Raw genomic sequence first — 26,168 nt, 5'->3', positions numbered from 1 at the left:
CTTCTCCCTCTCTCTTGCTTCGTTCTGTATAACAGCTTGCTTTGCAAGGCTTGCTTAGTTGCACAGCAGAGCTACTGAGCCAAGCCTTTCTTCCTTCTATTGGCTGAGGCTCCTCCCCCCTCGAGTCCCCTGGGGAAGGAAGGAAGGAGCCAGAGCTTCCTTTGCCCAGTTCCCTGGATCCCATGGGAGAAATACAAAGAAAGCATCTTTAAGACCAATGAGTGCTAACATTTTAAGCATGTTTTAAGTTTTAAAAATATATATTTGTGTTTATCTGTGTTCTTTATAAAATATCTCAGCTATCTGATCTTAAATAGGTACACACATGGCCCAGCCCGACATGGCCCGGCCCAACAAGGTCTCATATATCAGATTCAGCCCTCATAACAAATGAGTTCGACACCCCTGATCTAGATTCTGAAAGCATTTGGAAAATGAGGCTATAAGGATCAGAATTATAATTTATTTATTTATTATTATTTATTTATTACTTTGCATTTTTATCCCACCCTTCCTGAAAACCAGGCTCAGGGTGGGTCACAACAAATGTATTCACAACCAATATTTAACAGATAAAAGCCATGCCCTGGTTTCAACGAGTAGGAACAGCAGGTGGCAACACAGTATAGAACAGAAGAAAAACAACTGTGCACAAAAAATACATAATATTAAAAAACCCATGGTTCTTATATATCAAAATCTATTAACGATCAGAGGTACCACATAACACAGTAGAATACAATTCCATTCATTAGGGAGAGTCCCACTGCAGAAACAAAGGAATCTTGTTCAAGTTCACATACAAAAAAGCTAATATAGAGCATTCAGTTTCTTTAAAAATTTTCAAAATTTCTGCATGGAATCTAATCCCCTGAAGAAATCCAGCTCCAAAAGCAAAAGTTCTCCTTACATGTCAGTCGACTCAGGACCGCATTTCACATAAAGATGCTTTTTCTAGAGCCAATCTGTTCTGAAATATTCTCAATTTGATGTCAAGCAAAGATACTTAGTACATTTCCATCAGGCACAAATATCACACATAATTAAATTTTCAAGTTTGTACATTCCTTAACAAACCAGAGATTTGAATTATTTTTCCTGTTTTGTTCCTGACTACTGGTTTTTGACTAAGTTTTGGTGATTTCTAGGGGATCATCAGCACAAAGTATTAGAGATCTGTACTCTGAAAAGGATCTAGTTTTAAGTAAGTTTTGGTTTAATGTTGAATCCTCATAGATCCTTTGTTTAAAAAAACAACAACCCTGACTCCTTATCCAGAACTGGAGCAGAAGAGAGCAGGTCTAGAGGGGAACCAACTCTTAAGAATCAGGATTAAAGGAAACTGATCAGTACTAATGTAGTTACGGAGTACCCAAATGCTGGGATGTCCTCCTCTACCTCAAATAGAAGGAACCTTCTCAGAAATCCAGAGTTCTTTTTTTGTAGTTAATCTCATCATTGTACTCTTTTCTATATTTTTTAACAATATCTTAGCACGACTCATGTTTGTCCACTTTTGCTGGTTTTGCTCAATTGAGTGCTTTTTGGCTGGTCAGCTTAATTTTCCTTTATAATAAACTTTTTTTTGTCATATTTAATAGAAGTATGTGTGTTTTAAAATTAGGTTGGCATTCAATGTAATGACATTGCCTAACATAACTGTAGTTTAATCAACTAGATAACATTCAGAGTATAGGCTAATGAATTTAAAAGTTTCATAATAATGGGAAAATGCACAGTAACAAATATTGTTATTTCCCGCAGTTGAGAAAGATAGGAGGTGGAGGGTTTGGAGAAATTTATGATGCACTGGACTTACTTACCCGAGAAAACGTCGCATTGAAGGTCGAGTCAGCTCAGCAGCCAAAGCAAGTTTTGAAAATGGAAGTAGCTGTGTTGAAAAAACTGCAAGGTAAGGCAGACAAAACCCCCCTCTATTTTGTACTGTAGAATGCTAAATATCAGACAAATTCCTGATGCTGAGAGACTAAATGAACTAGATAACATCCACCCTGAGCCTGCTCCGGTGGGGAGGTGGGATATAAATTGAATGAAATAAAATAAGTAAAAATAAATTCTACTGTCTCTTTATACTTACCTGAGACAAATCAATGATCAAAAATGTAAAAGTATCAAATTATACTATGTTGATCTGTATTGATAAGTCAAATATTGTTGATTAGGAAGGTTCCAGATGTCAAATGTAAGGCTCCCAGAACTCTATTAAAGACATTAATGATAGTGAGCTGTCATTATGATGCATTTTCAAAGAAAGCAAATAAAATTCTAAATAGAAAGTGTGATGTGGAAGAAGCTGTGTTTATTCAGAGTTGCAGTAATAACATGGGGGGGAGGAACAATAGAAGCATTAATGGAGGCAATACATTAAAATTATCTTCTTTATTTAAATTCAAGTCATTGTTATTATTCTTTTGGTCTTCCAGGACCTTTTACTTCCCCCAAATTAATAGTATTAACCCTTGGTAAAATACCTCATGCTTTAATTTTCAAAATGGATGCACTTTTTCCATTTAGCGAGATTTTCACAACTGAATATTATATCATAAAGGTTCAATAAATGCCATCCTATTGCAATTATAATATTCCTTTAATATGCATATGATTTACTTCTATCAAACAGTCACATGGTAGAAGAAGATGACTGCAGATTTATACCCTGCCCTTCTCTCTGAATCAGAGACTCAGAGCAGTTTACATTCTCCTATATCTTCTCCCCCAACAACAGACACCCTGTGAGGTGGGTGGGGCTGAGAGGACTGCCCTTTCAAGGACAACTCCTACAAGAGCTATGGCTAACCCAAGGCCATTCCAGCAGGTGCATGTGGAGGAGCGAGGAATCAAACCCAGTTCTCCCAGATAAGAATCCGCACTCTTAACCACTACACCAAACCCCTGGTAGGGGACCAGGAGGGGCCTTCTAATGGCCGCCACCACTCTGATAAGGGTCTGTATGGGAGGGCCCAGAGCACCCACCAAACACCTGTAAATTCCCTATTAGAGTACCTTTTGATCGTGACTAGAGACATGAGGACCCAGGCAGTTTAACAAAAGGAAGTTTATTATAAGTGCTCTACAACAAGTAGGTAGTAAAATGTTTTGAGTACAGTGAATATATAAAATAGTAAAGGTTGGTATAAAGAAATAAAAGCCTTGACACATCTAACTAGATGTTCCCTTCTAATACCAAACAGACTCACCTCCTTGTGTGAGGGATTCCTCTTTGGCTGCAACCTGCCTCCAGCCCAGCCTTTTCCAGTGAGAACAATGCTGTCTGTAGCTTGGCCTTTCCTCCCAGGTCCCACTCCTCTGGGCAGGTTTTCCCTCCAAAACAGCTTTCACCCAATCAGAGGGACAGAAGGGATCCTGGGAGATGTAGGCTCTGTAGCTACTCCTACGCAGCTTTTCCTGGAACTTGTAAGCCTCACTAGGCCTAGGATCATGATGCAAACATTTCACCTTATTATCCACTATCCATCAATTTGTATCCAAGGCATCTGTGCAAGATGCTTTTGTGACCTTTCTGACACTGATGTGGAGGTTTTTTTTAAAGAAACAGATGCTTTGCTCAGTGATAAACCCAAAGAGATCAGGCATGACATTGTTTGTTTATCAGAATTATTGGCAAAGTTCAAGTAAATGAATTTGCAGTTGCAAGGAAATGAGGTCAGTCTTAATAAGGTCAAATCTGATGTCTTTAAATTTATTTCAAAGTTTGTTGTTGTTCAGCCGCACAGTCGAGTCTGACTCTTTGCGGCCCCATGGACAAAGTCACGCCAAGCCCTCCTGCCTTCCACCATCCTCCGAAGTCAGCTCAAATTTGTGTTTGTTACATCAGGAACACTGTCCAGCCATCTCATCTTTTGCCGTCCCCTTCTTCTTTTGCCTTCTGTCTTTCCCATCATCAGGGTCTTCTCAATTGAATGTTCCCTTCTCATTTGGTGGCCAAAGTATTTGAGCTTCAGCTTCAGCATCTGACCTTCCAGGGAACAGTCTGGGTTGATTTCCCTTAGGACTGACTGATTTGATCTTCTTGCAGTCCAAGGGACTCTCAAGATTCTTCTCCAGCACCACAGCTCAAAAGCATCTATTCAGAAAATTCTCCAGGTAGCGGAAATGGATATTTTAGCTAATATGGTTAAAGGAACATCGAAAAGTGAAGCGAAACAGAAATGGGAGAAAGTATACAACTGGTTAGATAAAAATTGAACTTTATTTATTATGATTTACAGTTCGAGTTACATTTATTTAGATAACTGATGGATAATAAATTTTGGTGGCGGGTATTAAACCACAACTCACCTCTTTTTGTAAGAAACTGAGTAGTATAGGATGATGTTAATCCTTTGCTTTATTTTTTGTATTGAAATTTCTTTTTTCTGTATGTATCAGTTATAAGACTGGAAATATAAATAAAACTGTCAATACAAAAAAAGCATCTATTCTTCTGCGCTCGGCCTTCCTTATGGTCCAACTCTCACAGCCATACATTACTACTGGGAATACCATCGCTTTGACTATACAGACTTTTGCTGTCAGGGTGATGTCTCTACTTTTTATTATGCTGCCTAGGTTCGCCATAGCTGTCCTCCCAAGGAGCAAACGTCTTTTAATTTCATGGCTACAGTCACCATCTGCAGTGATCTTGGATCCCAGAAATGTGAAGTCTGTCATTAATTCCATGTCTTCGCCTTCTATTTGCCAAGGCGTGATGGGGCCAGATGCCATGATCTTACTTTTTTTGATGTTGAGTTTCAAGCCTACTTTTGTGCTCTCCTCTTTCACCCTCAACAAGAGGTTCTTTAGGTCCTCCTCACTTTCTGCCATTAGAGTGGTACCATCTGCATATCTGAGATTGTTGATGTTTTTCCCAGCAATCTTAATTCTGGCTTCTGCTTCATCCAGGCCAGCATTCCACATGATGTACTCAGCATATAAATTAAATAAGCAAGGTGACAATATACATCCTTGTCAAACTCCTTTTCCTATTCTAAACCAACCAGTTGTTCCATATTCTGTTCTGACAGGTGCTTCTTGACCCTTATACAGGTTTCTCAGGAGACATGTGATGTGGTCTGGTACTCCTATCTCTTTAAGGACTTGCCACAGTTTATTGTGATCCACACAATCAAAGGCTTTAGCACAGTCAATGAAACAGAAATAGACATTTTTCTGATACTCCTTTGCTTCCTCCATAATCCAGCGAATGTTGGCAATTTGATCTCTAGTTCCTCTACCTCTCTGAAACTCAGCTTGAACTTCTGGTAGTTCCCGATCGACATACTGCTGAAGCCTAGCTTGTAGGATGTTTAACAGGACCTTGCTGGCATGTGAAAAGAGTGCAATGGTGCGATTGTTTGAACATTCTTTGGCATTACCTTTCTTTGGGATTGGACTATAAACTGATCTTTTCCGATCCTGTGGCCACTGTTGCATTTTCCAAATTTACTGACATAATGTGTGCATCACTTTAACAGCATCATCTTTTAGGACTTTGAATAGCTCAACTGGGATACCGTCATCTCCTCTTGCTTTCTAAGGCCCATTTGACTTCACACTCCAGGATGCCTGGCTCAGGGTCAGCGATTTCACTATCATGGTTGTCAAGGACATTGAGATCCTTTTTGTGTAATTCTTCTATGTATTCTTGCCACCTCTTCCTGATTTCTTCTGCTTCTGTTAGGTCCCTACCGTTTTTGTCCTTTATCATGGCCATCTTTGCACAAAACGTTCCCTTGATTTCTCCAATTTTCTTGAAGGGATATCTTGTCCTTCCCTTTCTATTATTTTCCTCTATTGTTTTGCATTGTTCCTTCAGGAAGGCCTCCTTATCTCTCCTTGCTGTTCTCTGGAAATCTGCATTCAGTTGGGTGAATTTTTCTTTTTCACTTTTCCCTTTCGCTTTCCTTCTTTCCTCAGCTATTTGTAAAGCCTCATCAGACAATCACTTTGCTTTCCTGCATTTCTTTTTCTTTGGGATGGTGCTGATTGCTGCCTTCTGTACAATGTCATGAACCTCCGTCCATAGTTCTTCAGGCACTCTGTCTATCAACTCTAGTTCCTTAACCCTATTCTTCACCTCCACTGTATATTCATAAGGGATGTGATCAAGGTCAAACTTGAATGGCCTAATGGCTTCTGCAGTTTTCTTCAGTTTAAGCATTAATTTTGCAATGAGTAGCTCATGATCTGAGCCGCAGTCAGCTCCAGGTCTTGTTTTTGCTGACTGTAAGAAGCTTCTTCATCTTTGACTGCAGAGTATATAATCAATCTGATTTCTGTGTTGCCTATCAGGTGATCTCCATGTGTAGAGTCGCCTTTTAGGTTGTTGGAAGAGGGTGTTCACTATAACCAGCTTGTTCTCGACAAAACTCTATTAACTTTTGCTCGGCTTCATTTTGTTCTCCAAGGCCAAACTTGTCAGTTGTTCCAGTTACCTTTTGACTTCCTATTTTGGCATTCCAGTCCCCTATGATGAGGAGGACATCTTTTTTTGGTGTTAATTCTAGAAGGTGTTGTAGATCTTCATAGAACAGGTCCACTTCAGCCTCTTCTGCATCAGTGGTTGGAGCATAGACTTGGATTACTATGATATTGAATGGTTTGCCTTGGATACCGACCGAGATCATTCTATCATTTTTGAGATTGTATCCCATTATTGCCTTCCTCACTCTCTTGTTAACTATAAAGGCCACACCATTTTTTCTATGGGACTCTTGGCTACGATAATAGATGTAGTAATCCTCTGAGTTAAATTCACCCATTCCTATCCATTTTAGTTCACTGATTTCCAAGATGTTGATGTTCATTCTTGCCATCTCTTGTTTGACCACATCTAGCTTACCTTGATTAACAGATCTTACATTCCACATTCCAATGCAGTATTGTTCTTTGCAGCATGTTCTTTCACCATCAGACACATCCACAGCTGAGCGTCCTTTCAGCTTTGGCCTAGCTGCTTCACTCTTTCTGTGGCTACTTGAACGCTCTTCCCCAGTAGCATATTGGGCGCCTTCTGACCTGAGGGGCTCATCTTCCAGCACCGTATCTTTTAGCCTTTTGTTACTGTCCATGGGGTTTTCTTGTCAAGGATACTGGAGTGGTTTGCCATTTCCTTCTCCAGTGGATCACATTTAGTCTGGGTTCTCAGCTGTGGCCTGTCCATCTTGGGTGGCCCTGCATAGCATAGCCCACAGCCTCACTGAACCACGCAAGCCCTCTTGCCATGTCAAGGCAGCAATCCATGAGACTCTATTCAAACACAACATAGGCTGCTGTGAGCTATGCCAATTTCTGAGCCTATTTGAACTAGTTGAGAAAGTTCAGATATAATATGATAGTCTACAAGTTTCTTTGTGATCATTTGAATATGCTGCATGAAGCAATATTCTTTTGATTGAATTTCTGGATTTGGTGATTCCATGTATATGCTGAAGAAGCTGGGTTAGCGGAATTCATCAATTATGTTGAATAAGTTAAACTAAACAGTTTTAGTTGGATTTTGAATAAATGTGCAATTAATTGTTACTGTTTTGAATTTTATTCTCTTCCTTAATAGGTCATGCAATTCAAGAAATATCTGGGGACTTTGAGGGTGGAGCAGGAGGCATTGGGGGTGGAGCCAGTAGCAAGGTTGTGATAAGCATAACTTAACTCCAAAGGAGTTCTGGCCATCACATTTAAAGGGACCGCACACCTTTTGAATTTGGAAATAATGAAGGATAGCGGCACCTTCACTTGGAGCTCACCCCCTGGTCCATTCTTTTTGAAATTTTTTTGGGGGGGGTGTTTTGAGGAGAGGCACTGGATGCACTATGCTGCAGATCTGGTGCCTCTATCTCAATAAATGCCCCTCTCAGAGCCCCAGATAACCGCAGATCAATTCACCATTATACCCTATGGAAATCAATCTCCATAGGGAATAATGGAGTGCCCAGCAGACATTTCCCTCCTCTGCCCCCTGATTTCTGATGACCCTGAAGCAGGGGGAGGGCCTCAAAAGGATCCCCTGCCCCCACCTGGGGATTGGCAGCCCTATCTCAGTAATGCTTTTTGTAGGGTAGGGATGAGTTTATAGATTAGGGATAAGTGTAAAGAGCCAAGGTGGTGGTGGCCCAAAAAAGTTTGGGAACCACTGGTCTAGATAAATATTTCAAAAGTTGAGAAAGGCAGGTGCTGGGTAGCATTTCAGAACTAGAGAATGGATATGTACCTTTTCCAAAGGAAAAAGATAAGAAAACCCCCAACCCACCCTCAATATTTTTGTAAAATTGTTGGAATTGATTTATGGAAGGAGAGGTCTTGCTTTCATCTCACTTATTTTTCTCTTTATTTTAACGGACTACATGAGCAGTTCTATAGAACTACAGAACGGTTATGGTTGTCAGCCTCCGAGTGGGGCCTGGAGGTCCCCCGCTTTTACCATTGATCTTCAGCTGACAGAGATCAGCTTCTCTGGAGAAAATGGCTGCTTTAAAAGGTAGACTCTATAGCCTAGTACCAAGCTGAGGCTCCTCCCCTCCCCAAACTCTGTCCTCTCCCAGATCTACCCCCAAAGTCTCCATGTAATAAGCTTATTAAGATAAGAAGTTAAATCTATAAGCACTTGAAACAGACTCTTCTGTCAAGACATTTCAGCTGCAGAAAGCCTTGCCCGAGCCCAGCAGTACAATTAGCATGGGGTAGGGTTGCTAACTTCCAGATGGTAGCTGGGGATCGCCCACTATTGCAACCAATCTCCAGATGACAGAGATCAGTTCTCCTTGAGAAAATGGCTGCTTTGGAAGGTTGACTATGGTATTATATCCCACTTAAGTCCCTGACCTCCTCAATCTCAACCCCCAAAATCTCCAGATATTTCCCAACCCATAGCTGACAACCCTACTAAAGTACAGAATGGGCTGCAAATTAATATAAATATATTTATGTATTATTAAAATGTTTCAACTGTGTAATGGACTGAATTGAGTGAGATTTTTAGTTAAGTTGTCCTCTGGTATTCTGTTTGTAAGTATATCATAGTTAGTTTTGATTTATTACAATTTTTATAATTATAGATGTTTTTTATAATGCATTAGTCAGCAAACTAATAAGTAAATAAATTAATAAGTTTGCTTACTTATATGCAGTAAATATCAGCAAAGAAATATCCTGGCACACATAGTCAGGAGAAGATTCTTTGTTTTCAGGTACCATCTTTATCGCTAAACCTATTTTGAAAGGGAGGTGGGTGGAAAAGCAAAATAAACATGGCTGTAGGAGTAAAACAAGATTGGTCGCCCTGGTGGATGACCTGTGCTGTGAGATAGATGGAAGGAGTGCAGCTCTGTTAATTCTGGATGTCTCAGTAGCTTTAAATACCATCAGTCATGGTGTTCTTGTGGATTGTTTTACCAGGATGCTACAGGGAAGCACCGTATAGTGGTGGTTCTGGCCCTTTCTGGAGGGGGGGGGCTAGGTTTCAGAAGATGGTACAGTAGGACTGCTGCTCAAGTCCTTAACTCCATTTTGTCTCCTGTGTCCTTTAACATCTGCTTGAAATTTCTGGGTGAGGTAATTTGAATATTGGGCTGGGCTGTCACCAATACGTGGGTGATGCTCAGCTCTATCTTTTGCTTCTGGCTGATCCCAGGGAGGCTGTAGAAACTCTGAACCAGTGCCTAGAGGTAGTTCTGAAGTGGATGCGAACTAATAAACTGAAGGTTAATCTCAACAAGATGGAAGTGCTATCGGTGAGTGGAAGGCTTGACCCATTCTTGATAGAGTTGTACTTTCCTTGAAGGAATAGGTTTGTAGTCTGGGGGTGCTCTTGGACCCAGGCCTACTGCTGGATAAGCAGGTGGCAGCTGTAGTCATGAGTGCCTTTTACTTACGTCAACAGTTAGCCAGCTGTGGCTTTTCCTGGGCAGAGAAGATCTGGCCATGTGGTGCATGCCTTAGTTACATTTAGATTAGATTACTGCCATTAATTCTATATGGGACTGCCCTTGAAAAGTGTTCAGAAACTTCTGTTGATACAGAATGCTGCAGCCAAGGTAATGATTGGTGTGGGTCTTAGGGACTATATTAGTCCAATCTTGGCCCATCTACACTGGCTTCCAGTCTGTGTCCAGGCACAGTTCAGGGTGCTGGTGCTGACCTTTAAAGTGCTGTATGGCTTGGAACCAGAATACTTGAAGGACCACTGTGATGGACAGGAGGCTGTGTTGCCTATGAAAGGAAAAACAGCCACTCAGATGTTTCATCCCTGGGCCTCTGGGAGTACTACTCCAGTATCCAGATACCTTTCACAAGCAAGTTGGAATGTTGGAATGGAAGCACAATTGAAGTTAATTCAGGGCTGTTCCAGGGAGAGTGCAGTGATAGTTTTGGATCTGCCTTTGTAAAATAACAGACAGTTTGAAGGGTAGCTCCGCCTGGGAGCTTGGCAGAGGTTAGCTGTAGTTCTAGGAGAGACAGAGTATAGGATAGAGTATGCAGTGGTCAAGTCTGTCTGTAATGATTAGCAGACCTTATAGCATTTAGTCTGACGGTTGGGAAAGGGCAGGCTGGTGTGAATAGAATCCTGTATGTGTGAAAGTATCCAACTAGTGGCTAGTCATTGAAAGTTTGTTTGTACTTGAAAGCATAAACGAGATTTCAGGCCACATTCTGAAACCGTAACTAGTTTGAAATAATGTGTCTCAGCCTGGTTTCTTTTGACTTTCTGGAGACCTGTGCAGCTGGTCTGTTCTTTAAAACCATAAATAAATCTTCATTTTTTACATAAAATTCCTGCCACAGTGATCTCCGGGTTCTTGCCTTGAAAATTATTTAATTTAATTTATTATTACTATTACCATTATTACTATTTAATTATTTAATTAAACATCTGTGCTGCCATTCCCATGAATATGCTCATGACAGTGAACGTTAATTACCTCTTGGCAGTGAACTCTAAGCCCTTACAGTTGCTACCCTAAGAACCTCTTATAACTGAGGGGAAGCTTTACAGTTTGAAACAAACTTGGTTTGTCAAAAGCGTAAGAGGCTATGTTGGTCCCCTCAGTTGGTAGAAAAGGCCTTTCACAACTATCTGCTCTCTTATGAACCTGCCAGACAGTAAGGTCATGTTTGGAGACCTGACTTCAGGTGCCCGTCTCCTCAGTTTAGGCATATGGTAATTTGGGAATGGGTCTCCTAGGTCATGGCACCAACATTTGGGAACTCCATACCCAGGAAGATTTATTTGTCTACTTCTGTTAATATCTTGTGCCAATAAGTAAAGGCTTTTTCATTTCATTTGATGTTCCATCACTCATCTTTCCATCCTGCTCAGTTCTTTAATTGTTGTTTTTATGTATTGTAACTCTGGTTTTACATGTTTTAATTATGTGGGGTTTTTATTGGTTTAATGGTTTTTAAGGAGATTTTTATTATGTATATTTTAATTTGTTAGTTGTCTTTATGACCCTTATAAGGGCAGAAAAGTGAGGTGTATATAAATTTTGTGAATTTTTGGCTAGGAAAGGAAAGGTCCTGTGTGGAAGCACCAGTCATTTCCGACTCTGGGGTGACGTTGCCTTCACAGTGTTTTCACAGCAGACTTTTTACGGGGTGGTTTGCCATTGCCTTCCCCAGTCATCTACACTTTCTCCCCATCAAGCTGGATACTCATTTTACCGACCTTGGAAGGATGGAGGGCTGAGTCAACCTCGAGCCGGCTACCTGAAAACCCAGCTTCCACTGGGGATCGAACGCAGGTCGTGAGCAGAACTTAGGACTGCAGTACTGCAGCTTTAACACTCTGTGCCACAGGGTTCTATTATGGGCTAGAGAGAGAGCCAAAACCTAATATTGTCAGAGTTATAGGAGTGTGAGAGACAGAAGCTGACAGATATTTGAGTTAGGAAGAGAAAGGAGATTTTGAGAGTGAGGAGTGTATGAAGTGAATTAGTGTGACACCTCAGTTAGTAGTTATTAATTACTGCTGTTTTATCCACTGAAAATATGAGTAGTTATACATCCTGAAATCAATACACTGATGTACAAATAAAGTTCTATTTTGTTAAAACCTGGATTCATATATTTTAGTAACATAAGAGTCTCATCCTCAGGGCCACATAGTCTAACAAAGAAGCCTTAGAGCTTGGGCATAATTCCATGGGGAACATTAAATAAAGTGTTTGGAATTAAATTCATGGTGGCAGCATTGTATACATTAAGAATGAAGTCATGACAGCATCATTCCCCTCTATGTTCCTTCATGGCAAAACACCTGCTCCATGGAGTTCCCCACAAGGAGTCCCCCCAAGAGCTCAAACCAAAGAACCCCAAAGGAACAGCCCCCTTTTTCAGACCCTACCTCACATATGTTTGGGGTCTTCAGCCAGTCTGGGTTCTAAGTAGGGATGCCAGCCTCCAGGTGGGACCTGAGGATCCCCTGGAATTACAGCTTATCACCAGAATGCAGAGACCAGTTTCCCTGGAGAAAATGGATGCTTTGGAGAGTGGACTCTATGGCACTGTATGCACTGAAGTCCTTGTCCTCCTCAGGCTGTATCCCCAATCTCCAGGAGTTTTCCAGCCTGGATCTGGCAACCCTAATGTTAAGCCTTGGAACGTCAGTCTTCCAAACTTGTACTCTCTAGTCAAGAGGTGTTATCCCTCTCAGCTGGAAAGAATGCTCTTTTTTCAAGCAATGAGCATATTTTCCCTTTCTTCCTAGTTACAAAGATGCCTGGACCACTTTCCATCACAGCATTTTCTGCTCCCCTTCCCCCTTCCCCTCATCTCACAACAGTATCTAAAAAAAGAATACTAGTTGGAAAAATACAGAAGCAAGCAACCAAGATTAATTAAGGTCGGAGCACCTTTCTTAGGTGACTAAGAGGAGACTGTCTCGACATTTTCAGTGAGTTATCTACCATGACTCCAAGATCTCTTTCATGGTCAGTCTCTGCCAGTTCGGACCCCATCAATGTATATTTATAGTTAGGATTTTTTACCCTAATGTGCATTACTTTGCACTTAGCCACATTGAACCTCATTTGCCATGTTGATACCTACTCACCCATCCTTGATGGATCCTTTTAGAGTGCCTCACAATCCTATCTGGTTCTCACCACCCTGAACAATTGAACACCAGTGCCATCACACTAAAGTAAAGCTATGCCTGAACTTTATAGAAAAGTGTACAGTTGGTAAATCTGAGGCTCTGTCATGAGTGTGCATATGAACATATGAAGCTGCCTTATACTGAATCAGACCCTTGGTCCATCAAAGTCAGTATTGTCTTCTCAGACTGGCAACGGCGCTCCAGGGTCTCAAGCTGAGGTTTTTCACACCTATTTGCCTGGACCCTTTTTTGGAGATGCCGGGGATTGAACCTGGGACCTTCTGCTTCCCAAGCAGATGCTCTACCACTGAGCCACCATCCCACCGTGATGTAGTCTTCTAAAAATGGAGTTCTTCATGTGCTCAAAAGCAGTCCTTTATTCAATACAGAGAATCACTAGAGTATTGCCACCATACTACCGGTTTAGTTGCAGGAACTTTTAAATTCACATCTATTTACAGTATGATCAAAGTGTAGTTTAGCTGAAGTAGTTTAGCTGAAGACTTATTGATGTAAGTATTGCCATGTAATGTTTTCCTGAACTGAATGATGGTAATGCAATCCAGAATATCGTTTCCTTTTTGTAGCAGAATTTATTTCTGACGTGTATCTGAGATCTGTGGTAACACAATCATATTTTATAAAAGTATTACAACTCATTCATCTACTGCACCATTTGTCCTTCTGCACTGAGGTTACTGTTCTCCCAAGTTTCCCCTTCCCTACAGAGTTATTTGTAAACATACTTTCCATCACATGCTGGTCATGAATAAAACTACTAAACCACTCTGGACCTGAAAGAAAGCCTTGTTGATTCACAACGATGATTTCTTCATAGTTTGCAAGTGCATTACACATACCTGAAGTCGTTTTTTTCCACAAATTTTATACTCATTGCAAAGTATTATTTTCTAATCTGGGCTTTCCTAGCTGGTTTATGGGTTTGAACAGAACCAGAGCCAAAATAGAACAGTCAACTAGGCCCAAAGTTAGGCATTGGTGCCTCTTGCGGAGACAGGCTGTTGGGTGGTATGAAACTTTAGTCACATTATATTGTTTGAAAATACTTTGTAGATATGTTTTGCTCATTCAAACTGCCATGTTTGGAGTTGGAAACGAATCTTCTCCAGATTAGAGTGATTTATGACCTTTTTTCTTTTTCATATTATGTTTTTTTTTATTTGAGAGAAATGTAAAATACAATTCTACAATATTCTTCTAAATACAATGAACACTGTAAATAGCATAAATACAATATTCTGTGCTGGTAACAGAGGAGGTACAGTGATGTTGGGTGAGCCAGGTATGGATAAAAGAAATTAGATACTAATTGTCCTGTCTTACTGATGATTCATCATTGAACCCAGCAGGTCAAATTCAAGGTAAAATATTTGTCATTTAAATCTGTTGCTGGCTGAGGAAGTCTGTTCTGTGTATATCATTGAGACTTGGCATTGCCTGAACTGTGTCTGAGCTATACTCGCTGCCATTTTAGTGTTCGAGTACAATGCATACTAGAGCATACTTTTAAAAGCTCTGAACATATTGAGGCATGCTTACTGCCTTCTTCATGTGTATCAATTGACAGTAGGATAGCATCAGAGCCCCAACGAGTGTGTTTCATATTTAGGTGAGTAGCTGTGGTGGCATCTTTGAACCTTCATCCCTCAACTATACACCTGCGCATTCCTTCGTAAGCTTTAGCTGCCTTATAAATATATTTTACTCTCCCATTCAGTTATTGGGGTGTTACTGAATTGTTGTGCTTGTTGAAGATGTTTGGGTTTTATTGCTGTAAAGCTAAACTCTATGCTGCTTATTTTCATATGCTACTGTATTGAATTGTTTTGAATATTGATTTCTGATTTTACCATTTTAATATTTATTGCTGCTTACTATTAATTATCTTATGGCATCCTATGGTTTTATGTTTGCTGCCTCCTTACAGCTTTCGAACAGTGTATAAATAACTTGAATCATTGTTACACTGTTTTTAGCCTGGAGTCTCCCCCCCATGTTGGTTTTGTGTATACTGAGGAACTGCCCTAGTTCAAATAAAAGTGATTTGTACTTGTGATTTTTGGTGAAAGGGAAAAGAATTCCATAAAGTTTCTTCTCTCTGCTTTCCCCTCCCCCAAATTGGAGCCCTGGAACCAGCATTTTGATAAAATTAAAGGTTTGGGGAAAACACACCACATGTTCTCTTCTAGTTCCGCCCTTAGACAGTTTCTAGGTTATGTTTTTTCAAAAGGTGTGGAAAAAGTTGTAATTATGCAACTGTGTAGGAAGGCAGTATTTCTGTTCAGAGTAGAAGTTTAAATTTCCCTTCTCTGTATCCTTCTGCCTTGTTAATGAAAGCATAAATTCTGCTTTTTGTAATATGAGAAGCAAAATGTGGTTCCTTAGGGCTGCTTCCAGTGTAGGGTTGCCAAGTCCAATTCAAGAAATATCTGGGGACTTTGGGGGTGGAGCCAGGAGACTTTGGGGGTGGACCAGGAGACATTGGGGCGGAGCCAGGAACAAGAGTGTGACAAGCATAACTGAACTCCAAGAGAGTTCTGGCCATCACATTTAAAGGGACAGCACACCTTTTTAAATGTCTTCCTTCCATAGGAAATAATGAAGGATAAGGGCACCTTCTTTTGGGGCTCATAGAATTGGACCCCCTGGTCCAATCGTTTTGAAATTTGGGGGATACTTTGGGGAGAGGCACTAGATACTATATTGAAAATTTGGTGCCTCTACCTCAAAAAACAGCTCCCCCAGAGCCCCCGAAACCTCCAGATCAATTCCCCATTATACCCTATGAGAAGACGTTTCCCTCTCCACCCCCTCCACCCCCCCCCCCCGTTTCTGGGAAATCTGATGCAGGGGACAGAACTCACTCACCTCCGGAGGTGCAAAGGCACATGGTCCTTTGGGGGCGTGGCTGGGCTCCCCTCCCTTCACCGGCCAGCTGACTGGGGACGGGAAGCAGCCTGAGAAAACGGAAGAGCTCTGGCTGCCGTTCTCCTCCCTCCCCTCCCCCCGCTTTCCCTTTTATGGCCAGCGGGGGGAGGAGGCTCCAAATCTGGAGTCTCCAGGCCTAGCGGGGGATTTGGGAACCCTATTCCAGTGATACTTTCAATCTTGTGTTCAGTGTGCTATATTCTTCCAAAGTCATGCCATGTATGTGCGTCTTGCCTTACTTTCTTTTCCTTGTGAATATTAACTCTCAGTGTGTTTGTCTGAGTTTGTTTATAAAACGTGCATCAAACCTACAGTCTGCAGATTTCAGTATCTGATGCATTAGGCATGTCTGCCTATTTTTCAGAACTTTTTAAATAGCCTAAATGATTATTTTCTTGCTATTTTCTTTTCTGTAGGAAAATATTTACAGTTTGTCTTTTTTTGTGTGAAATAAATTCTGTTAAAATTGGCTGTGTGTGTATATATACAGTCAATACTCTTTTTTTGTTTTAAGTGAGTCAATAAAACGTTAAGTTCTTCTTTGAACATATTTTAATAGTGTCATTGCATTTTCTTTCATCATTGAACAACTTTAATAAAAAGCTAATTTTAAAGTTGGTTCTCAAACGAGTTAGGGAATTATTGTTCCAATTAAAATGGGCTTCCTCTGATTTAAAATGCCTTTATTACATTGGAGATATGGAGTAAGATGCAACTAAATGTAGCCATATGAGCATGTTCTGCCAGAATGCTGCTGCATCTATAAAATTCATTATAAATGTTGGTGCTGAGGTCTCATTAATTGCACACTGGTGCATCTTGGGAAAACAGTGCATGCTGTATGTTTTTTTAAAAACCCAAAGTCATTATATTAGGAGCCCTGTGGCGCAGAACGGTAAAGCTGCAGTACTGCAGTCCAAGCTCTGCTCACGACCTAGGGCTGCTGATCTCCAGGTGGGGGCAGGGGATCCCCCGGTTTGGAGGCCTTCCTCCTGCGTCAGGGTCATCAGAAAGTGGGGGGGGGGGGAATGCCTGCTTGAAACTTCTTTATTCCCTATGGAAACAAATTCCCATAGGGTAAAATGGAAAATTGATCTGTGGGTATCTAGGGCTTTAGGGGGGGCTGTTTTTTTGAGATAGGGGCACCAGATTTTCAGCATACCATCTGACTCTCCTCAAAATGCCCCCCAAGTTTCAAAATGATTGGACTGGAAGGTCCAGTTCTATGAGCCTCAAAATAAGGTGCCCCTATCCTTCATTATTTCCAAACAAAGGGAAGGCATTTAAAAGAAGCGTAGCTCTTTTAAATGTGATAGCCAGAACTCCCTTTGGAGTTCAATTGTGCTTGCCATACTCTTGCTCCTGGCTCCACCCCCAAAGTCTTCTGACTCCATCCCCAAAGTCCCCAGATATTTCTTGAGGTGGATTTGGCAACCCTATCACGATCTGAGTTTGATTTGGAAGCTGGGTTCAGGTAGCTGGCTCATGGTTGACTCAGCATTCCATCCTACCAAGGTCGGTAAAATGAGTACCCAGCTTGCTGGAGGTAAAGTGTAAATGATTGGGGAAGGTAATGACAAACCACCCCTTAAAAAGTCTGCCGTGAAAACGTGAAAGCAGCATCACCCTAGAGTTGGAAATGACTGGTGCTTGCACATGGGATTACCTTTACCTTTTACATTTTTTTAAGAGATTCTGAAACAAATTACTTTTATTGGGTAAATTCACTAACATTATCAGTTTTAAACTTTATCACAATTAAAATATTTTAAATTTTTAAACTGAGCAGTTAAGAATATTTGATCAAATGGCTTGACATTTTCTTGCCATTATATTTCAGCATATAATTATGACAGTTTTGAAATAATGGAAACTGGAGCTTGTAGGGGTTCATCATTGTAGTTTATTGACACTGGACTTTCAGCCACCGAGATAAGTTTTGGATAGTGATGCACTGTTTATTTCATGGATATTGACTGAAAAAAATTGAAGGAGGGTTAAGCAGAAAACTGAAAATTTAATCCACTGAAATTTGGTTTTGTTTGAAGACTTGCTTTCCCACAAATGATTTATTTTTAACTTTAAAGGCAAGTAGCACTTTTTCAAAATGTAATTTATGGAAAAAATTGAAATTATATATATATTTTTCCCCCCTCAGGGAAAGATCATGTCTGTAAATTTGTTGGCTGTGGAAGGAATGACAGATTTAACTATGTTGTCATGCAGTTGCAGGTGAGTTCCTTATATTCTGACTTGATTGTCTAAATCAGACTCCCAGCGTTTCTTGTATTGTGACTCACATGTTCAAATTTACCTGGTATATGACGACCACTTTTTTTTTTTTTTTTTAAAGCACGCACTAATAAAATTGTAAAAGCCTAGGACCCAGGCTTAATGACCCACAGGTTGGGAAACTCTGGTCTAAATGAAATTACTTATGTGTGAAAAGTAACATTGGGAATGAAAGAATATGCAAGTTTCTTTAGGCAAAAAAAAAAAAACTGGTATGGAAAAAAGACTTGAAAAAGCTGTAGGCAGCAGTACTTGGATTCTCTAACTTGGGCAGCTGAGAAAAACAATACTTTGCCTGAATACCACTAAGCTAAGAATCTTGAGAAACAGGAATAAAAGGAATGAACAGAACTACTACAGAGCAGCAGCATGCTTTATTTTTCCAACACTTTGGGGGAAAAAATATTTGTGTTTGGTGGGGGAAGGGTATTCTCTAGCAGTAAAAAAAAACATGTGGCAAGAGCAGTTTGAGTAGAATTCTGTCAACTTTGGTTTTGAGCATAGAAATGTCAGTATGTATAGGAAATTCCAGAATTTAAACTTTTCCAGACTGTTGAAAAAAGCTGGTGCTCCAGATTTACTTTGGACTCTGTCTGTAAGCCCATGAGGACAGGAGAGGAGGAGATAGAGATGCTTGTTCCTAGAGGGCATGGGTGAAATGGCTGGGAGAGGGAGTGGGGGCCTCCAGGCCCTTACAGTTGCTACCTTAAGAACCTCTTATAACTGAGGGGAAGCTTTACAGTTTGAAACAAACTTGGTTTGTCAAAAGCGTAAGAGGCTATGTTGGTCCCCTCAGTTGGTAGAAAAGGCCTTTCACAACTATCTGCTCTCTTATGAACCTGCAAGACAGTAAGGTCATGTTTGGAGACCTGACTTCAGGTGCCCATCTCCTGAGTTTAGGCATATGGTAATTTGGGAATGGCACCAACATTTGGGAACTCCATACCCAGGAAGATTTATTTGTCTACTTCTGTTAATATCTTGTGCCAATAAGTAAAGTCTTTTTCATTTCATTTGGTGTTCCATCACTCATCTTTCCATCCTGCTCAGTTCTTTAATTGTTGTTTTTATGTATTGTAACTCTGGTTTTACATGTTTTAATTATATGGGGGTTTTATTGGTTTAATGGTTTTTAAGGAGATTTTTATTATGTATATTTTAATTTGTTAGCTGTCTTTATGACCCTTATAAGGGGTGTATATAAATTTTGTTAATTAAATTTTTAATTGTTGTTGAAAGCAATTTAATTTTTTAAAAACATATGAATTTTATAAACATAATATATGAAGATTAAATAATATATGGAGAGCCAGTTTGGTGTAGTGGTTAAGTGTGCAGACTCTTATCTGGGAGAACCGGGTTTGATTCCCCACTCCTCCACTTGCACCTGCTGGCATGGCCTTGGGTCAGCCATAGCTCTGGCAGAGGTTGTCCTTGAAAGGGCAGCTGCTGTGAGAGCCCTCTCCAGCCCCACCCACCTCACAGGGTGTCTGTTGTGGGGGAGGAAGGTAAAGGAGATTGTGAGCCGCTCTGAGACTCTTCGGAGTGGAGGGCGGGATATAAATCCAATATCTTCTTCTTCTTCTTCTTCTTAAAAAGAAAATATGAAAATGAAAGGTGATGTGCATAATTGAGACTTTGGTGCCAACTGTTGGTTTGCATCTCCAATTTTACATGTGTAGTAGTTACCAGGACCTGTAGTAGTTATCAGAACACTTAATAGGTAACTTTCAAAAATCTAAGATGGTTGTTTTTTGGTAGAAATCTCTCATGTACACCAGAAGTGAAAAATTAATGGTGATGATATTGAGAACGTCCCCTTTTTTAAATAGGGGTCTGGTTTGACCAGAGATTTAACTTGGTCAGTGCAAGCTGCTTATGTTAAAAGACTGGTTACAGCATAGGGTTGCCAAGTCCAATTTAAGAAATATCTGGGGACTTTGGGGGTGGAGCTGGGAGACTTTGGGGGTGGAGCCAGGAGACATTAGGGGTGGAGCCAAGATCAAGGCTGTGACAAGCATCATTGAACTCCAAAGGGAGTTCTGGCCATCACATTTAAAGGGACGGCACACCTTTTCAATGCCTTCCTCCCATAGGAAATAATGAAGGATAGGGGCACCTTCTTTTGGGGCTCATAGAATTGGACCCCCTGGTTCAATCGTTTTGAAACTTGGGGGATATTTTGGGGAGAGGCACTAGATGCTGTATTGAATATTTGGTGCCTCTACCTCAAAAAAACAGCCCTCCAGAGCCCCAGATACCCATGATTTTCTAGGAGAATATATCTCCATAGGGAATAATAGAGTTCCCAGCAGACATTCCCCTCCCCCCGCTTTCTGACGACCCTGAAGCGGGGGAGGGCCTCCAAACCAGGGGATCCCCTGCCCCCACCTGGGGATTGGCAACCCTATTACAGCATCATCAGCCTTGGGGAGGGCGGGGTATAAATTTAATAAACTAAACTAATTTAACAAATATAATTTGTCATTTCTTTTCTTAATCTGGGGCTCAGTATATCACAGCTTCCATCAAACTGTTTAATGCCAAGGTGGCCGCGCAAAATTTATATTGGGTTGGTATCTGGATTGACAAAATAGAGGAGTCCTTTGACTTAGTTATTCTTAAATTCCTATGTTCCATCTGTGGAATTCCAAATTGTGTAGCAGGATAGCCCTGTGAGCTGAATTAGGACAACAGTCTCCTGAAGTTTGGGTCTGTTTGAAAGCTTTTCCTCTTAAAGTTAAACTGATACACTCTGACCTCCAAGAGTGTTATCTCGGCCTAGTCAGAGAAGACTTTTTTGTTTCTTACTAGGATAAACTTGTTGAACAGTGACTACAGAAATGACTGGCGCTTGCACAGGGGACCTTTCCTTTCCTATATGCGCATAATGAGTCATTTTTATTTTTATTTTATTATGGCTAGGGGTCTCAAATGGTGGAAATAGCCTGGGGACCTCTGAACCTCTGAGAAGTCATGGTAGTTATCACAAACAGGCATGCACAGAAGTCTTAAAAGAAACCATATATTTGCAGTATGGCACACGGTATGGTGAACCTGACTTTTAATAGGAGTGTAATGACATTCAGGACAGGGGAGAGCTCAAGTCCCTGGTCTGTCTTTCTACTAGCCCAGAACAGTTTTCTTTTGCCAGGATTAAGTTTCAGCTTGTTGACCCACATCCAACCCATTACTGACTTCAGGTGACAGTTTAGAACAGGGGTGTGAAACTCATTTTTTATGAGGGCCAGATCTGACATAAAGATCTTGTCGGGCCAGGCCGTGTGTGTACCTATTTAATATTAGGTAGCAGAGATACAGACTTTATAAAGGACACAGACAAACACAATTTAACTCTTATAATTTACAAGACTATTTTTGAGGTATTTGTAGGGTTGCAAAGTCCAATTCAAGAAATATCTGGGACTTTGGGGGTGGAGCCAGGAGACATTAGGGGTGGAGCCGGGAGCAAGGGTGAGACAAGCATAAATGAACTCCAAGGAAGTTCTGGCCATCACATTTAAAGGGACGGCACACCTTTTCAATTCCTTCCTTCCATAGGAAATAATAAAGGATAGGGGCACCTTCTTTTGGGGCTCATAGAATTGGACCCCCTGGTCCAATCTTTTTGAAACTTGGGGGGTATTTTGGGGAGAGGCACTAAATGCTATACTGAAAATTTGATGCCTCTACCCCAAAAAACAGCCCCCCCAGAGCCCCAGATACCTACAGATCAATTCTCCATGATTTTTTATGGGAATAAATCTCCATAGGGAATAATAGAGTTCCCAGCAGACATTTCCCTTCCCTCCCCCCGCTTTCTGATGACCCTGAAGCGGGGGGAGGGTCTCCAAACCGGGGGATCCCCTGCCCCCACCCGGGGACTGGCAACCCTGGGTATTTGTATTGATTTTTGAATGGATGAATGTATGTATATTTTTACTGGTGGTGATCTGTTATTCTGTGTTGCCTTTAATGAATGGGAAGATCAGGTGTTACTGATTATGGCTACAAAAGTCCTTTTACATTGGTGGCATTTGCCTTGAGCCTTTTTGAAGTGTAATGCCAGTTAAAAATTGTAGTAGAGATCGTTTGAGTCCTTATTACTTATTGGAAGTTGTGAGTATAGTTTTACTCTGTTAGATGGAAATAACTTTTTATTAGGAATTGCTGCTATGATTGTATATTTCATAGCAGTTTTGGCAGTTGCAGAACGCAATGGAAACAGTATCGTAAAGTAATTCTGAACGTTGTTGTCTTGTATGGCATTAAGGATTGTAGCTATATTCAGAACATCTAATGAAAAATGTCAGTGTACTGGACATAATGTAATTTTTTAGCTGTAGGGAACTGTCAGTGCATTTTTAAAAAGGACATATCTATCTTCTAAAATATTTTGGTACTTTAAATGCCACTTTCAAGATTATACTTGATTAGAGTAATTCCAGAAAGAATCTGTATGCTGTATGCATAATTTCTGTATAATGTATAATTTCTGTATAATGTATAATTTCTGTATAATGTATAATTTCTGTATAATGTATAATTTCTGTATAATGTATGCTGTATGCATAATTTCTTCATTATGAGCTGATGGTTTCTGGTTCTATGAGTGTGTTTATGTTGGCCCTGCACTGAAAATACTTTCTGACTTTCTCAGGGTCGGAACTTGGCAGATCTACGTCGAAGTCAATCTAGGGGGACCTTCACTATTGGAACTACCTTGAGGCTTGGAAAACAAATTCTGGAGTCTATTGAGAGCATTCATTCTGTTGGGTTTTTACACCGAGATATTAAACCAGTGAGTTTCTACAGAAATATTTGTCAAAATGAATAATTAATGTAAACTGCATCTGGTGTCTTTATACTGTGGTTTATTAGATGGTGATCTCATGATGAGTACTAGGAAATTGAATATAAACCTGTTAAGATAGCAGTGCATATTTTAAAGGATAATGCTTGATTTTGTATTTTTTATGTATCTGCTTTTGATCTATGTTAAATTCCTCATCCAGCAGTAATAATTGTTTTGGGCTATAAAAGACAGCACAATATATATAAAAAAATCAAGAGTGATAACAACCTCTACTGAGACCCTATTATTTCCCAACATAGAAAGAAGCTGGTATATTGCTTGAACTTTTAATTTCATTTAGAAGACAGACCACTTATATTTTACTATTGGTTTTATTTACAAATATTAGGATCCAACTAGGCACGGGAGGTCTGCATGTAGCATTCTCAAGTGTTTAAAAAAGGCAGATGGAATTCTGATTTGTACTAATTGTGGTGAGAGGGAGGTTTAAACCTCCCCTCACATGATGTTTTCCTAACCTAAAATGACTACACAAAGTTGGTGTGAGCTACTGGGACAAAGAACAGCTCCGCTAGGGCCACCACAAGCTAGGAAAACTATGCAAGGGGACAGACTTAACACCCCCCAATAGTCTTGGATCTAAATTGAGGTTGTATTTGGATTTATTCTTCAGAAACTTATGGCACTATTGTCCTTGTACCCTGCCCCCATGTGCAGGGCCGGCTCTACAATGCATAGCACCCCAGGCAGCCTTGCTTCCAGTTGCCCCCTTCTGCGGCACCACATCCGTCGCCCCTCACCCCCCTCTGCAGCACCGCCTCCTCCTTCCTCCTTTCCTCTCTAATTTAATGCCCGGATGGGAACCAGTGGTAAACTGCCACATTCCTGGGGCTCTTTAAAAGTGCCCCCCCACTGATCAGCTGATCAGCAGGGGGTGCCTTTAAAGAGCCCTGGGAACGTGACACTTTACTGCCGGTTCCTGCCTGGGCATTAATATGGATAGGAAGGGAGGGAGAAGGAGGCGGCTAGGGAGGCAAATAGGCATTTGCCTAGGGGGCGGGGCAGGGGGGAAGGCTGAATTTGGTGCCCCCACCCTGCCGGTGCCCTAGGCAATTGCCTAGTGGGCAAGCCAGCCCTGCCCATGTGTCTCCTAATTTAGTTAAGTTAAACCCAAAGTGGTCTCTTCTCTCCTTGCCTAAATTCAAGCTACAGATATGTTGCTCATTCAGGAAAAGCCTCCATAGTAATTGAGAACCATTAATACATTTTTGTCATGTTTTTGGATGCCCACTAGGCAACATTTTGAACAAATTATATTGATTGACAGAAAACAAGAGACAGACTTAAGTTCACTTGAACTCACTGAAATACATGGGTTTAGATGCTTTGAACATTGCATTGGATTGGGGCCTCTGTGTTGAAACTCATAAGGTTCCAATTTTTAATCCAAAACCATTAAGCCATCTTCAGTGGCTGCAGTCTTTCAGGCCAGGGTTAAATATTGTGGTGCACATGTTGGCCATTGAAAACAGCAATCCTGTATTTCTTTATCCTGTAACACATAGTAATAAAAGGCAAGAAGTAAGACATTTTGTCACAATCATGGCTCCCATTAAAGTTGAATCCTCACATCTTCTCCCCATATCATCTCTTTTGTATTTGATGTTGGGATGGTGAGAAGCCCTGACTGGGATGGCCTAGGCTAACTTGTTTGCTTCAGAACTCAGAAGCGAACTAATCTGGGTTGGCCCTGGTTAGTGCTAGAATGGGAGACCACCAAGGAAGTCCAGGGTCACAATGCAGAGTAAGGCAATGGTGAACCACCTCTGAACATCTTTTGCCTTGAAAACCCTATGGGTCACCATAAGTTTGGTACGACTTGATGGCACTTCACACAGAGACACACATGGTGGGAAGATGTAGGGTTTTGAGGTTTTTTGTAGTAACCATGTATATGACTATCTAGTTCTGGCCTTAAGGACAGAAGTATTTATTCATCTATTGTTTATTTATTTACTTCATTTTTACCCCATCTTTCTTACTTCTTTCTCCCAAATGGGGATTCAGAATACCTTACATTGTTCTCCTCTCCTCAATTTTGTCCTCACTTCAGCTCTGTGAAGTAGGTTAAGTTTACTGGTTCAGGGTCACCCAGAACATAACATGTTCACAAGAGTTCTGCTATGTTTCCATCCCTATGTCCTTATCAAGAGAGTCTGGGGACCTTGTGGAGGAGCATGAACAGTTCATGCCAGAAAGGATGCATGTAGTGTATTGAATAGCATATAGAAATGCTTGGGCATGTGCACATTAGGCTGCCTTTATCCTGGTCTTTTGTGGACTTTTTTGCACTGAAAATCTGCTGTAAAAATTAGACAAAGGCTGTATCTTGTAAAAGAGAAGCTGTTATTGTACATTATCAAAGTGTAGTTTATTTGCTAATGATATGGTTTTGTATAGATACTAATTAGAAAGCAATGGTTTCTAGGAAGTGTTTGAGAGGATGTTTGCTATTAAGAATATTTTTAATCTAAGTCTGTATGTTCTCACCTTGTACAGAACTTAGTGAACTTAGAAGAAAATTCCATAAATCTATGTAGACAAACACCTCTTATTATAGCTAAGTACTGATTTCTTTGATATGGTGAGTATAATTATTCTAAACCCAAGAGTGTGAATCTCTACAAAAACTCTAATCATTATAGCTATGAAGGACTCTTTCTTCTTTTGGGCATACAGTGTAAAATGTATCTGATGTATTTATTCTAATGGTGATAAATGATATCTATTCTAATGGTTATAAATGATATGAAGTGAAGGCACACATTTTAGTAGATAGTTTAAATGCTAAAAAAGAATAAAAGTAATTTTCTGTCTTTTTTCTTCTAGTCCAACTTTGCTATGGGGCGTTTCCCTAGCACTTGGAGAAAGTGTTACATGCTGGATTTTGGCTTGGCACGTCAGTTTACAAATTCATGCGGGGATGTCAGACCAGTA

General features: G+C 40.5%; 1 protein-coding gene across 2 annotated transcripts in view; it reads left to right on the top strand.

The window, feature by feature from the left end:
• Nucleotides 1-26,168, top strand: part of TTBK2 (tau tubulin kinase 2) — a 156,198-nt gene that overhangs the window by 37,304 nt on the left and 92,726 nt on the right. For both annotated transcript variants that reach the window (XM_060261419.1, XM_060261418.1), the window contains exons 3-6: nucleotides 1,765-1,912; nucleotides 18,222-18,295; nucleotides 23,016-23,156; nucleotides 26,061-26,165. In XM_060261419.1, the coding sequence (XP_060117402.1) occupies nucleotides 1,765-1,912; nucleotides 18,222-18,295; nucleotides 23,016-23,156; nucleotides 26,061-26,165 (468 nt within the window). The remainder of the gene's footprint in view (nucleotides 1-1,764; nucleotides 1,913-18,221; nucleotides 18,296-23,015; nucleotides 23,157-26,060; nucleotides 26,166-26,168) is intronic.

This window comes from Heteronotia binoei, chromosome 21 (genome assembly GCF_032191835.1).
Source record: "Heteronotia binoei isolate CCM8104 ecotype False Entrance Well chromosome 21, APGP_CSIRO_Hbin_v1, whole genome shotgun sequence".
Lineage (NCBI taxonomy): Eukaryota > Metazoa > Chordata > Lepidosauria > Squamata > Gekkonidae > Heteronotia > Heteronotia binoei.
The sequence above is the reverse complement of the archived record's forward strand: the minus strand, read 5'-3'. Positions and strand labels throughout refer to the sequence as shown.